At 47.2% G+C, this 15,407-nt stretch overlaps 1 protein-coding gene across 1 annotated transcript in view; it reads right to left on the bottom strand.

The window, feature by feature from the left end:
- Positions 1-718: 718 nt before the first annotated feature.
- RAC1 (ras-related C3 botulinum toxin substrate 1 (rho family, small GTP binding protein Rac1)) overlaps positions 719-15,407 on the bottom strand; it is an 18,171-nt gene continuing 3,482 nt past the window's right edge. Inside the window, exons 3-7 of the mRNA XM_011934404.1 lie at positions 12,655-12,772; positions 5,613-5,669; positions 4,132-4,194; positions 2,627-2,786; positions 719-2,337 (exon numbers count right to left, since the gene is read on the bottom strand). Coding sequence (XP_011789794.1) covers positions 2,207-2,337; positions 2,627-2,786; positions 4,132-4,194; positions 5,613-5,669; positions 12,655-12,772 — 529 coding nt within the window. The 3' untranslated portion in view covers positions 719-2,206. The remainder of the gene's footprint in view (positions 2,338-2,626; positions 2,787-4,131; positions 4,195-5,612; positions 5,670-12,654; positions 12,773-15,407) is intronic.

Raw genomic sequence — 15,407 nt, forward strand, 5'->3', positions numbered from 1 at the left:
GGCGCCTGTAGTCCCAGCTACTGGGGAGGCTGAGGCAGGAGAATGGCGTGAACCCGGGAGGCGGAGCTTGCCGTGAACCGAGATCGCACCACTGCACTCCAGCCCGGGTGACAGAGGAGACTCCATCTCAAAAAAAGAAAGAAAAAAGAAAAAAGAAAACGAATTCTAACATGAACCTTTGTATAGTACAAGTTCAGGCTGTTGTTTTTTTTGTTTTGTTTTGTTTTGTTTTGTTTTTTTGGTAGAGAGGTGTCTCTCTCGTCCAGGCTGGTCTAGAATTCCCGGGCTTAAGCACTCCTCCTGCCTCAGCCTCCCAAAGCACTGGGCTTACAGGCGTAAGCCACCCAGCCAGCCTCTGGAAAGGGTGTGTGGTTCACCAACCTCTACTCTTCCAGGGCCAGTCTAAGGTCCCAACGTCTGCATCTTCAGCCCCAAGCTCTGGGCCAGGATGTGCACAGCCCCCGACGCGCGTTTCTCCACCAGAGCTTCGCCGCTGTTCGACAGGTCGAAACGTGAACATCACCTCCACTCCTGCTGTATTGTTTGGGCTCACCCAGTTCTCCCCTGGAGGTGGAGGTGGCACTCCCTCTGTCCCTCCTGTGTGGAGACACGCATTGAAAATGACTGGCTCCAACAACCCGGGACTTTAAAGCGAGGCAAACAAACGCACACCAGGAACTTGTTCATCAAGTCTCAAAAACACCAGTATTACCAGTTGTATGATTCAAGGATTTATTAAGTCATACATGCAAAACATAATGCTAACTGCATTAGCAAAAGATCAATGTAAAAACACTCCACAATTCTGCAACTGTCAATTTAAAAAATCCTGTTGTCGTGGCTGAAAGGTTCCGCGTTGTATTCTTGCCGGTGAGTTAAGTTGTACAGAACATTGTCAGCACGAGCACAGTTTACAGAACCTCACAGACCCAAAGGAACATCATTAGGCAAAGCGACTACAGGAGGCGTGTGTCCGCGTGGGCGAGGTAAAGAGGGTCAGTATTGGTCAAGTGACAGTGTCGGTAATCTGGCAAGACAGTGATGTTAAGAAGGTTCATAGTTTAAGAATTATCTAAAATATTTTAAAAACTATAAAGCTGCAACACATGATTTTTACACCTAGTTACTAGAAAACTAAGGAAAGCACTTATTAGCTCTGAATAAAGTAACATGGAAAGCACTTTTACTCATCTACAAAAAAACCTTCTAATGCATTATCAGAAAGATTTTATAATACAAGGAGGCATATTGCTCAGTAAGAAGGGGTCCTATAAGAAAAGCACTTACTAAGTTAGCGACTAAGGGAACGACCAGTTTAAAGATGAATTAAATGCCCAATTTGGGGAGGGATGGCAGGTGTAAGAGAAAGGAAAAGCTTAAGAAAACATTTCCTGGTAATACCAACCTTTCTTTCATCATCTACTGCATTTGACAGAAATTAACCTTTTAGAGATTTTACCCGTGACACTTTTGTTCCTTGTACAATGTAGTGTAAATCTCCACTTCGTATTTTGTCAAAATACTGTCTTTGTCCTTTGATCACACACACCCCACCCGGCACACCCACAGCTAAACAGAATTCTTCATTAGAGGAAACACGAGTTCTGTTCAAAATCTCCGCAAAAGCTGGTCAGAAAACTCACTATGAAATCAAAAAGACTGATCCAAAGAGCTGAGCTGTTACACTCACTCCATTACAGTACAATGTTATGTCGTGAACATGGGCCGCTAAATCACTGGTGAGTTCAATGGCAACGCGCCATTTGGGAGGCTGTTCTGCTTTACACATCTGAGAACTACTGAGCAAGTGTCTGCATCTCCTAACTGCAGAAGCTACAGTCTTCTCAAAGATGAAGGTCCTTACACAGTTTAGTGCTCAGTGTTCTTAGCACAACAATGCAGTGTAGTTCAGAAGGTATTTTGGCAACTCTTAATCTGAGCAAGAATGGGGGGGCTTTTGAAAAATAAGGCTTTAAGAAGGTTTGTCATTTTAGGGCTAAATTTTAATAGAATGTGAGTCTGAACTCTTACATTTAGAACAAACAAAAACCTTAAAATTACTGATTGGTTCAAAATGGTTTTATGGAAAAATTAATCTGTAACAAAAAGTTGGCATTGAGTGCGAAGGCTCCACCGTTTTTTTTTTTTTTGAGCAAAGCGTACAAAGGTTCCAAGGGACAGGACCAAGAACGAGGGGCTCAGACGTTTACAACAGCAGGCATTTTCTCTTCCTCTTCTTCACGGGAGGCGGGCAGAGGACTGCTCGGATCGCTTCGTCAAACACTGTCTTGAGGCCTCGCTGTGTGAGCGCCGAGCACTCCAGGTATTTCACAGCACCTACAGGAAACACGACCACACGGCAGTGTACACTCGAGCCCACTCTCTTCTGATCACAACACCGGCGGGAGGCAGCTCTGGGGGCCCGGGCACCTTCTGCCGACTCCCAGCCCTGCTTCCACCTTCCAACGCTGACAATAAGACCCAGAGGGCAATGCCAGCTGGTTCCCCAAGACTACAACCAGGCCCTGAGTGGGAGACACACACCCTCCTTTCCCAGACTGGACTCCAGTCTCTGTCACTACAATAAAAGAGGTACAAGGCAGAGGAAAAACGCAGGATTCCATACCAATCTCCTTAGCCATGGCTAGACCCTGCGGATAGGTGATGGGAGTCAGCTTCTTCTCCTTCAGTTTCTCAATCGTGTCTTTATCATCCCTAAGATCAAGTTTAGTTCCCACTAGGATGATGGGAGTGTTGGGACAGTGGTGCCGCACCTCAGGATACCACTAGATGTGAAGAAGGAACAGAGGTTGTGACATGCTCCTTTACAGACGCCCTTTACCTAAATCACACCCAGCCGGCGGCACTTGTGCCAGATACCTAACCTCAGGCACAGCCTCCCCACTGAGCCTTCATCATGTGGTTCCCACCTTCAATCCGAGCCTTGAGCCATAAGGAACATCTCAGGTGTTCCATTAGCAAGCTAGGACTCCGGATCATGGCCGGACAGAACCACAACCAGAAAGAATGGGCTCTACAACCACAAAGAGGTGGAAGAGAGTTCCTCCCAAAGCAAATAAACCACTTTGTTTTTGGTAAAACAAGTTCTTAGGGTCATCTGAGAAAATTCATCATCTGTTCAGAAATGAGAATAAACTACCTAGCCCAAGGTCTCAGGTCTGCCGCCATTATCCCCACTGAAAATGTCCCCACTAAAGGGCCTGTCTCGTCATTTTCACTATGAAGTTTGTGAAAGAGACTGGAGTAGAAAGAAATGGTGGTTATTTTTATTAGACCAATTCTGAGTGCCTCATTATTTTAATGAGGTCCAGGAAACTTCTGAACCAGAACCTGAAGCTTTAAAAATCCACATATTAGGCTGGGCACAGTGGCTCACATCTGAAATCCCAGCACTTTGGGAGTTTGAGGTGGGTGGGTCACTTGAGGCCAGCGGTTCAAGACCAGTCTGGCAAACATGGTGAAACTCCGTCTCTACTAAAAGTACAAAAAGTAGCCAGGTGTGGTGGCGGGCGCCTGTAATCCCAGCTACTCAGGAGGCTGAGACAGGAGAATCGCTTGAACCGGGAGGTGGAGGTTGCAGTGAGCCAAGATCGTGCCACTGCACTCCAGCCTGGGTGACAGTGCAAGACTCCATCTCAAAAATAAATAAATAAAAATAAACTGCTGATGGCTCAGGCGCAGTGGCTCACACCCATAATCCCAGCACTTTGGGAGGCTGAAGTGGAAGGATCACTTCAGCCCAGGAGTTTGAGACCAGCCAGGGTGTACAAAACCAGCTCTACAAAAAATTTTTAAAGATTAGCCAGGCACGGTGGCTCACATTTACGGTCCCAGCAACACGTGAAGGGAGGCAGGAGAACTGCAGGAGAACTGTTTAAGCCCAGGAGCTCAAGGTTACAGTGAGCTCTGATGTTACCACCACACTCCAGCCTGGACAACAGGGTGAGACCCTGTTTTATTCAAAAGAATAAAAAACCCAGTCATGTACTTAAGTAGCAAATTACTAAAACCAATTTAAATAACTGAAAATTCCTAGGCTAAGTGATATTTTAAAGTATTTATTTCTGAGACTGTCATTCTATAACTCACATACCTTAAATCCCCACCTACCTTTGCACGGACATTTTCAAATGATGCAGGACTCACAAGGGAAAAGCAAATTAAGAACACATCCTACAAAAAGGAAACACAGGGAAACATTTAGACAAAGACCTTAGAACAAAGCCCACACTTTGCTTTCTGGATGTTGCTGGGAAGGACTTGTCGGACGCAGAGCGTGTCTACTAGGTACCAGTGGCTTGGTCAGACGCTTCCTGATCCACCCTTTCCGTTTGTCAGAGGGCTCCCAAACCAAACCCAGCATGTCAAGCCACCAGTTACTTATGAAAATGGGGAGCGTGAAGGCAGAATGATGCCGGAAGCTCTTCAAGGATCGTGAGGATCAGACCAGACCCCCAGGAGGCTTCCTTTCCGCCTATCTATCTGAACAGAAAAAATCAAGTATGAAGGTATGATTCCAGTATTTCTGTAAAATCTGGTTTAGAGTACAAACATTTTTAGATGGTCACTGGTTCCAATTAAACTGCTTCTTCAGGAGCTGCCTGTCACAGCTCCCAGCACCAAGTGGGGGCTCCAATATTTGCTACTTGAGCCCTTCCCTCCGCAAGGAAGGAGGACTTAGTGTATAAGTGGCACCTTCACAGCTGACGACCACCCTCATGCTGCCCTCGAGTCAGCACAGCCAGGGCCTCAGGAGAACTCGCTCCCGGGGCAGCTGTGGCTGAAGCAGAGGCGCGAAGGGTGGGTGCAGAGGACACAGTGGAGGGTGCTTCGGGGAACACGCCAGACATCTGCATGCTTCCTCCATTCTGTATTTTGTGTCAAACCAAATTCAAATATTTACCTGTATTTAAAAATGCCCAAGAATTTCTAAAATGCTAGATTTCTAAAATATTCTCCTAGAAAAAGGCTATTATGGTACTTTATGAAATGCACACAATTCCCAAGCTACACTTTCAACCCTCCAGCTGATACCTTGTACCTGAAAGGGAAAGAAACATCCCACACAACAGCTTTTTATAACTGGCATTTGAAGAATGCTGGCGCATGCACAAGCTCGTCCAAGAATCACCACGGCACCCAGCACACCATCTCAAGCACGGTGGGGTTAGCTCAGCAGCACCGCACAGCCGCGCCCAAACAGCCCCAACACACGGGACACCGAAGCGGAGAAAGAAGGCCCCGGCAACAAGGTTAGTCCTGCTCCGGCTCGGCTCACAGCCAGGTGGGCGTCCAAGAGGAGTCTCCGTATCTGCATCTCCAACCAGCCAGGAGAGGGGCCCTCTCACTCTCCCCTCCTTTCACTCGGGAGGGGAAGATGGCAGTTCACAAACTGCTTTAATTCAAGCCGGTGGGTAAACTATCACACTCTAATCAAGTTTATTTCATCAAGCAAACCCCCAACCTTGAGTGAATTAAATATAAAACACTCAAAGAGCTTGAGGCTTAATAAAAAAAAATCCTAAGAAAACGAAGTGAAATGAGAGAACAGAGAAAGCTTGAAACTGAAGTGGACTGAAAGTTTTACATACGGCAATCGGCTTGTCTTTGCCCCGGGAGGTTATATCCTTACCGTACGTTTCTCCAACCTAGTAATGCATGAGAACTTGGTTTGAGTTTAGTACAGACTGAGGAAAATAAAAATCAACATAACCTCTTATCGATTCTTTATTAGAATTTTGTCTTAACCCTCCAGAGGGATCCAAAAGCATATAATAATCTAACATCTTCGATGACAAATGACACTGAAACACTCCACACTACCTGGTCAAAAGCGGGCGTAAGAAGTTCAACGATGATGAAGACAGAGGTCAGGCAGATTCTGATGGGGGCAACAACGTGCTCCTCCTTCCATGGCAGCACCCACCAGAATCTACAACAGCCCACACAGCCGGAGATGTTCTGCACTGTCCCTTATCGTGAAGGCAGGCGGGAGCCACGGGCACTTTCCAGTGCTCCATCTGAGTTCTCAGACACAGCCTAGCTGAAGCCACAGCACACAAGAAAGGTACCCATCCGTAAATGATGCCTACCAGACAAAGGGCTCTCCCAGAACATAGCCAGGCCTCAGGGCTGACAGTTTTAATTCTGCCAGAACATTCCAAGTCTCCTATGCAGAAACGTTCCTATCTTCTTCCACCTAGTTCTGGGAGCCTGGTTTGAATGCACAGACTTGCATTATCAAAATCAACACTGTTGCTGACACCAAGGCCCCCAGTTCTGGGCCGCTTTGCAGGTCTGGGGGAAGCCACCCCTTAAGCACAAGCTTTTTTTTTTTTTTGAGATGGCATCTTGCTCTGTTGCCCAGGCTGGAGTGCAGTGGCGCGATCTCGGCTCACTGCAATCTCTGCCTCCTGGGTTCAAGCGATTCTCCTGCCTCAGTCTCCCAAGTAGTTGGAACTACAGGCACACACCACCATGCCCAGCTAATTTTTTGTATTTTTAGTAGACACCAGGTTTCACCATGTTGGCCAGGCTAGTCTTGAACTCCTACCCACCTTGGCTTCCCAAAGTGCTGGGATTATAGGCGTGAGCCACCACGTCCAGCCATGGACGAATTTGAGAAGTGAACACTTCCAGTGTTTATCACAATGCTGTCAATTCATTTCTTTATTCCAATAAAAACTGACAAACTCACTCTTCCAACATAGAACCCTGAAACTCTTTTAAGAAAAGGGCTTACGCCTGTAATCCCAACACTTTGGGAGGCCAAGGCAGGTGGATCACGAGGTCAGGAGTTCAAGACCAGCCTGGTCAAGATGGTGAAACCCCGTGTCTACTAAAAATACAAAAATTAGCCAGGTGTGGTGGTGGACACCTGTAATCCCAGCTACTTGGGAGGCAGAGGTTGCGCCACTGCCCTCCAGTCTGGGTGACAGAGCAAGACTCTGTCTCAAAAAAAAAGAAGGCGGGGGGGAGATGAGAAAATTATTTTAATTTCATCTCACTCAAGCTTTTCTCTTTTTTTTGAGACTTTTTGAGATGGAGTCTCGCTGTGTCACTCAGGCTGGAGTGCAGTGGCATAATCTTGGCTCACTGCAAGCTCCGCCTCCCAGGTTCACACCATTCTCCTGCCTCAGCCTCCCCGGTAGCTGGGACTAAAGGCGCCCACCACCGCGCCTGGCTAATTTTTTGTATTTTTAGTAGAAACGGGTTTCACCATGTTAGCCAGGATGGTCTCGATCTCCTGACCTCGTGATCCGCCCACCTCACTCTCCCAAAGTGCTGGGATTAACAGGCATGAGCCACCACAACTGGCTGGTTTTTCTGTATTTTTAGTAGAGACAGGGTTTCACTGTGTTAGCCAGGATGGTCTCCATCTCCTGACCTTGTGATCGGACCACCTCAGCCTCCCAAAGTGCTGGGATTACAGGCGTGAGCCACCGCGCCCAGCCACTCAAGTTTTTCTGGATTTACAATTCAAAGAGCATATTAGTTTCCACAGTTATCTGGGTTTCATCTATGGGCTATTTTTGAAGATCTGTCCTCCCAAGGACTTGATATGGTGCCAAATCTTTACCATGGGAGAGGATCATCAAGAACCAGTTACAAAAATGCAGCTTCAGGCCGGGCGCGGCGGCTCAAGCCTGTAATCCCAGCACTTTGGGAGGCCGAGACGGGTGGATCACGAGGTCAGGAGATCGAGACCATCCTGGCTAACACGGTGAAACCCCGTCTCGACTAAAAATACAAAAAAAAATTAGCCAGGCAAGGTGGCAGGCGCCTGTGGTCCCAGCTACTCAGGAGGCTGAGGCAGGAGAATGGTGAGAACCCGGGAGGCGGAGGTTGCAGTGAGCTGAGATCCGGCCACTGCACTCCAGCCTGGGCGACAGAGCAAGACCCCGTCTCAAAAAAAAAAAAAAAAAATGCAGCTTCAAAAGAGCCTCTGATCGTATCTGTGGCACCCTTTCGATTTTTAAGAGCCTCTTTTTTGATGGAGAAGAGACACGCACAACAGGAGCAAGCAGTTCCACTTTCCACCCGGCGTTCGTGCTATGCCATCTGCCTGTTCCCTCCTTGTTCCTTCTTCGTCCCCAGCTAAATATAGCTTCCTGAAACCCTGTCTAGTGCTTCTGGTACTCACTTCCTAGCATCCGCTCCTCCTGGCCATCGTCGCTGTCCTGACGCCTCACACACAGAGGCTGTGCTGGTTGACCCTGGCTGGGGGGCTCTATTTCTTCCCTGTCCTCATAACACTCAGAGAACTTCAGAGGGCACCACCAGTGTCTCTCCAGGGTCTCTCAACTTCCTTCCTCATAGGTCACTTGTGTGTTCTGGAGCCTCAGGCTGTCTCCAGTCACCCGCTCATGTTTCCAGTCAACCTGAGCACCGCTTTCCCCTTTCTGACTCACCCAGACTCGCGCATGCCTGTTACACACATGGTGCCTTCAATGCCTTTATCACTTCTGCATCACACACCACTTCCTCCTCGGCGGTGAGAGGTGCAGCCAGGGCTGCTCCTCCCACGGCCTCCTGCCCAGTGGTGGAACGAACCACAAGAGATGGGTCCACTTTCCATGGAGTAAGACAAGCGGGGCATCTGGACAGCTGAGATCTCACTACAAAAAAGCAGTGTTGTTTCTATTTCATTTTATTTTCTTCCAAATGCTATCCACCTGGATTTTACTTTCAGGTTTGGAATTTTAAAAAACACAGGCATTCTGGTCAGGTGCAGTGGCTCACGCCTGTAATTCCAGCACTTTGGGAGGCCAAGGCGGGCAGATCACGAGGGTCAGGAGATCGAGACCATCCCTGTTAGAAACCCTGTCTCTACTAAAAATACAAAAAACTAGCCGGGTGTGGTGGCGGGCGCCTGTAGTCCCAGCTACTCGGGAGGCTGAGGCAGGAGAATGGCATGAACCTGGGAGGTGGAGCTTGCAGTGAGCCGAGACTGCGCCACTGCGCTCCAGTCTGGGTGGCAGAGCAAGACTCTGCTCAAAAAACAAAACAACAACAACAACAACAAAACAGATATTCTGGCCAGGCACAGTGGCTCACACCTGTAATCCTATAAAAGGGTCAGGCAGTCCCTGACATCTGAGAACCAGCCTGGCGCTCGCAGCTTGGCCATGGTGGAGGTTGCCACTACTGAATAGAATAATCTCACAGAACACCGACATCAAAGTCACCTGTGTGACCGTGCTGAAATAGGACCAAAAAGTAAGTAAACTTTAAAAAAAAACCTCATAATCATTTCTAAGTAGTGACAAATCCAAGATCATCATACAAACCACAAAAATCACCAAATATCCCCTGCTCCCAGCCAGTATGAGTGAGGGCCGAATTCCCACAGCCCCCAGGTGCGTGTGTCTCCCTCGCGGCGAAGAGTAACAAATCCAGTTCTGTTTAACCACAGGTGTGTGCCCGGTGCTCTCTGGCTGCACTTGTAACAGCCAACCTCCCAAAGGCTGAGGCCTTTTGAAACTCAAAACTGCCAAGCCAAACACCGCAGTTTTTCTTTTTATCTACCATCACAGGAGTCTAGCCCACCACTTTAAAACCTTTACCACTGGCCAGGCTCAGTGGCTCATGCCTGTAATCCCAGCACTTTGGGAGGCCGAGGCAGGCGGATCACCAGGTCAGGAGATCAAGACCATCCTGGCTAATACAGTGAAACCTCGTCTCTATAAAAACATAAAAAATTAGCCAGGCGTGGTGGCGGACGCCTGTAGTCCCAGCTACTCGGAAGGCTGACACAGGAGACTGGCACGAACCCAGGAGGTGGAGCTTGCAGTGAGCCAAGATCGCAGCACTGCACTCCAGCCTGGACGAGAGAGCAAGACTCCATCTCAAAAAAATAAATAAAAATAAAAAACAAAATTAGCCAGGCATGGTAGCACATGCCTGTAGGCTCAGCTATGTGGGAGACTAGGGTGGGAAAGTCGCCTGAACCTGGGAAGCGGAGGTTGCGGTGAGCCAAGATCACACCATTGCACTCCAGCCTGGGCAACAAGAGCGAAACTCCGTCTCAAAAAGACAAACTTTTAGCATAGGGAGAAAATGAAACAATTGGCATGATGCACTGGGGTCCTGGCTGACCCCAACATGGAGGCTCAGCATCTCAGCGAACCCGCTGCACAACCTGAGTCTCAGGACACACACAGGGCTCAGGACTCGTTGTGACACTGACAGGTTACTCAGGCTCCCGCTCACACCACCAATCCTGGTGCAAGCAGGCAAATAAATACAGGTGATCTACACAAGGGAAGATGCTGAACCTGAGCATCACTCTGACAAGACTTGATTCTGTGCATGCCACCTGAAGGTGAGTATGTAGAACTTAGGAAAGACTTTCAAGAGAAAATAATCATTACTTAATTCGAGAAAATAAAAACCTGAGGGCAATTTCAACTGAGAATGGTGACTACCTGCTCACCATCTTTTGGAGAACAAAGAAGAAACGAATGGTCTGAACAGACTTAGCCAGAGAGAGCTACCCAATAGAGAAGGATGCCAATGTGAAATGACCACAGGAAATTAACATCTCTTTTTAGGATGCCCTAGATAAGAAATGTTCCAACTGGTCCTTCAGGAGTGTATCTAAGCAGTCTTGGATGAGCTACATAAACAGGTCTGCAGATCACAGAGCCAGCAATCACGGACCACATTCCATTTAGTACAAAATTTAGAGGTTTCACCTTTATCAAAAAGAGAACCAGGTGCCAGCATGTTACTCCCAGACCCTGTTCTTCTTAGCACAGTGTGGTGCAAAGGGATGAGGCCTTCCAGACACTGGTATCTGAGCATTTGTGGCCTGCCCTGACTTGTCAAGATAATTTCCTTATCTCTGAAGGAGTCCAGGCAGGAAGGCTTCCACTGCTGGGTGGGTGCTCGTTCCTCTTGCTCCTTAAGCGCCCCGCTCACCCCCTTGCTGGTACGGGGTGTATTACATGATTTATGGGACTTTTCTTTGAACTGCCTGAGGGCAAGAACCATGTCTCACTCCCTTCTTGCTCTTCAAATATTTTCTAGGAAAGAAGTCCATGGTCTCACACAGAGGAGACATGAAGTTTAAGTGCTAGCCCTATGAGGACAACACCTACTTTGATACCAGGCCTCACACCCTACAGCTTTGTTCAAGCTGAGGAGAGTTCTCCTTCCTCATCTGTGTGTTCCTCAGAACACAAAGTGGGACTCCTGCCAAGTCACCCTTGACTTACTGTGAGGCCTCTCTTAGAGAAAGGCCACGCCCTGCCCGGTACCCCCTGAGTCACAGCAGGGTGGCTCTCATTTCTCAGAATGACACACCACACCCTTCCACATGTGTCCAGTGGGCTGGACACTCCTACTCTACTAGCCAGTATGTTTTTAAATCCATTTACAATCTGAATCAGTAAACATCCACTGGGTATAGTTTCCTAAGGTACTGAGAAGAATTTGAATTGTTTGGAGATTATAGACTGATTATTAATACAATAGACTTAACTACTAAGTTATTTCATCCATATTACCCCCTAAAACCACAGGCTGCCTCATCACCAATTGGGGCTCAAAGCCAGCCTTTCTCTAGGAAGTCTTCCTCACCTCAATCCAACCCCAAACCCCAATCCCTCCAGCTAATCCAGGTTTGCCGAGCACCCACACAACTTCCACTCGTTTGGGCACAACGTGGAAAGCAGCGCTCTCTAGGCTGACCCACCCACACACTCAGGAACAGGAGAATTCTGACCGCGGCTGGCCCTGCAGTGTGTGCTATGTGCCCAGGACTGTTATGGGTGCGTGACATGTACTCATCTCACCCTACCAGGAAACAGGCAAAGACTGGAGAGAGGACGAAGCCTGCCTGAGGTCACAGAGCTAGGACTACACACAGGATATCGACCCAAGGCATCTCAAGCATATTTAAGTTTTGCTTCCAAAGACACTTTTAAAAATGAAGAACAAACATGTAACAAGATCAGCAAATGATACGCAAGTAAAACAACTGCTTAAAGAAAAGTAACTTTTAACTACAACAATGTCTTCTAAGTACCCATTTTCACCCGCTACTGCTCTAATTAGCTTTGATAAATCACTTGTCTGATACAGAAAAAAAAAACTAAACTTTTTTTTCTGATTGGACACAGTGGATACATTTTACAAAACCAAAACCTCAACCTACATTGAATAGATTTAGGTTCTATAGCCATACAAATTATGTACTTTGTGGGAAAAAAATGCATTAAACTTGTAAGATTAGTTACTAACTTGGTTTAAAGAAACCTGAATCTTAACTGCTTAATTTGATTCTGTGGTACAAAACAGTCACACAGCAAACTTGTCTTCAAACCAATTGGTGTTAAAAACTGATTTGCAAAAACAAAACAAAACAAAAAGTACTTTTCATATGGTTATTATAAAGCTAAATGGAAGACTGTAAAATGCCCAACAATGGAACAGCTGTTAACGCTCAAAACACAAAACCCCTGCCATCTAGGGGGATGTTTATATGGAACTAATTCCACCCCGTCTGCTATTTACTCAATATCCAAATGCTGGCAATATAAGCAAGTCCACAGGTAACATGCACTAATTAAATGCTCGAGAATTATATACTCTAAAAAAGACACATCAAAAATCAGCTGCAATCCTTACTGTTTGCGGATAGGATAGGGGGCGTAATCTGTCATAATCTTCTTGTCCAGCTGTATCCCATAAGCCCAGATTCACCGGTTTTCCATCTACCATAACATTGGCAGAGTAATTGTCAAAGCTGTAGAACGGAATGAAAACGGTTAGTCACAGATGTGGAACCTAAGTCACTGTCCCGGCCATCCTAGAGGTGTGCCAAGAAAAAGGGTGGGGATGGGCCTGGAGGCTGCCACACCAGCAAATGTCCCTGAAGGGACGAGGAGGAAGGAGGCGGGGGCAAAACTCGCGGGAAACAAACCAAACCCAAAACTTGAGAAAGAAAAATGAAACAAACAAACAAGCTATTTAAGTGAAACAAATCACTGTCAGAAATACACACATTTCACTTTAAACAAAGTTTAAGACTTTTATCCCAGGAAGAAATAAGTGTAAAATTAGCCCCGGTTTCTTTTTTTTTTTGAGACAGAGTCTTGCTCTGTCACCCAGGCTGGAGTACAGTGGCCTCATCTCAGCTCACTGCAAGCTCCGCCTCCCGGGTTCACGCCATTCTCCTGCCTCAGCCTCCCGAGTAGCTGGGACTACAGGTGCCCGCCACCTCGCTCGGCTACTTTTTTTGTATTCTTTTAGTAGAGACGGGGTTTCACCGTGTTAGCCAGGATGGTCTCGATCTCCTGACCTTGTGATCCGCCCGTCTCGGCCTCCCAAAGTGCTGGGATTACAGGCTTGAGCCACCACGCCCGGCCTAGCCCCGGTTTCATATCCTACTTGTTGGGTTTTTCATGTACTTATGTCACTCATTTTCAACAAGAGGGCTGGCCACTAGAGCTACCCTCTGCAGGGTTTCCAGGTCTGAGTGTAGAGCAGTAATACAAAAGACACCTGACTTAACGAGCCTCCCAATAACATTTTCAAAGTGAGTGTACCTGATGACACAAATGTTTAAATTCACATGAAGATGGCCAGGCGCGGTGGCTCATGCCTGTAATCCCACCACTTTGGGAGGCCGAGGTGGACGGATCACGAGGTCAGGAGATCGAGACCATCCTGGCTAACACGGTGAAACCCTGTCTCTACTAAAAATACAAAAAATTAGCCAGGCGTGGCGGTGGGCACCTGTAGTCCCAGCTACTCGGGAGGCTGAGGCAGGAGAATGGCGTAAACCCGGGAGGCGGAGCTTGCAGTGAGCCGAGATCGCACCAGTGCACTCCAGCCTGGGCGACAGCGAGACTCCGTCTCCAAAAAAAAAAAAAAAATTCACATGAAGTTGCTACACAAATTAGTCAGGAGAGGTAACCCAGCAAAGCCTACAGGCTGACAGAGGGAAATCAGACCCAAGTTAAAAATTGCTACTGGTCAGCAGAAACCAAGCTTTAGAAGAGAATAGTGTTTCCTCTGGACAGGAAGGCAAAACAGAAAAGGAAAAATATAATAAAAAGCAGAGGCTGGGCACGGTGGCTCACGCCTATAATCCTAGCACTTTGGGAGGACGAGGTGCATGGATCACCTGAGGTCAGGAGTTTGAGACCAGCCTGGCCAACATGACGAAAACCCTGTCTCTACTAAAACGGCAAAAATTAGCCGGGGCATGGTGGTGGGTGCTTGTAATCCCAGCTACTTGGGAGGCTGAGGCAAGAGAATCACTTGAACCTGGGAGGGAGAGAGAGGTTGCAGTGGGCCAAGATCGCATCATTGCACTCCAGCCTGGGCAACAACAGTGAAACTTTGTCTCAGAAAAAAAAAAAAAAAAAAATCACCATGGCTGGCTCACGCCTGTAATCCCAGCATTTTGGGAGGCCGAGGCAAGAGAATCACTTGAACCTGGGAGGGAGAGAGAGGTTGCAGTGGGCCAAGATCGCATCATTGCACTCCAGTCTGGGCAACAACAGTGAAACTTTGTCTCAAAAAAAAAAAAAAAAAAAAAAAGGAAGAAGAAAGAAAAGGTGATGGTGACAGACATGGTAATTATGCTTCCGTAAGAAAAAGATTATAGGATAAATGGTATTGTGACTTTCTTTCCCCTATAAGGAAAGAAGAATCAGGTCCTTGCCTCATTCTACACCAAAAATAAACTCTAAATGGATTAAAGACAAAAATTTTAGCCACAAAAAACCTAGAAAAAAATACTAGAGCATACTTTTGCATTACTTAGGTAGGAAAGGCCTAAGGTACAACATACAATTCTGAGGGAGAGGTGGTATTATTATTATTATTTATTTTTTTGAGACAGAATCTCACTCTGTCACCCAGGCTGGAGTGCAGTGGTGCGATCTTGGCTCACTGCAACCTCCGCCCCCTGGGTTCAAGCGATTCTCCTGCCTCAGCCTCCTGAGGAGCTGGGATTACAGGTGTGCACCACCACGCCTGGGTAATTTTTGTATTTTAGTAGAGAGGGGGTTTCACCATGTCGATCAGGCTGGTCTCAATCTCCTGACCTCGTGATCCACCTGCTTCAGCCTCCCAAAGTGCTGGGATTACAGGCGTGGACCACTGCGCCCAGGTGAGGGGGTATTATTTACATTAAATGCTAAATTTCTATATGGCAGAAGACACATAATGCAGATCAAAGACAAATGACAGACTGAGAAGGATTATTTACAAAACGTTCCATCAGGCCACGTGCAGTGGAGCATGCCTATAGTCTAGCTACTCAATTGGCTGAGGTGGAAGGACCAGCAGTTCAAGTCCAGCCTGGGAAATACTGCAAGATCCCATCTCAAAAAAAAAAGAAAAGGGAGGGAGGGAAAAAGAAAGGAGAA

This window comes from Colobus angolensis, unplaced genomic scaffold (genome assembly GCF_000951035.1).
Source record: "Colobus angolensis palliatus isolate OR3802 unplaced genomic scaffold, Cang.pa_1.0 Scaffold135, whole genome shotgun sequence".
In the NCBI taxonomy this organism is placed as follows: domain Eukaryota; kingdom Metazoa; phylum Chordata; class Mammalia; order Primates; family Cercopithecidae; genus Colobus; species Colobus angolensis.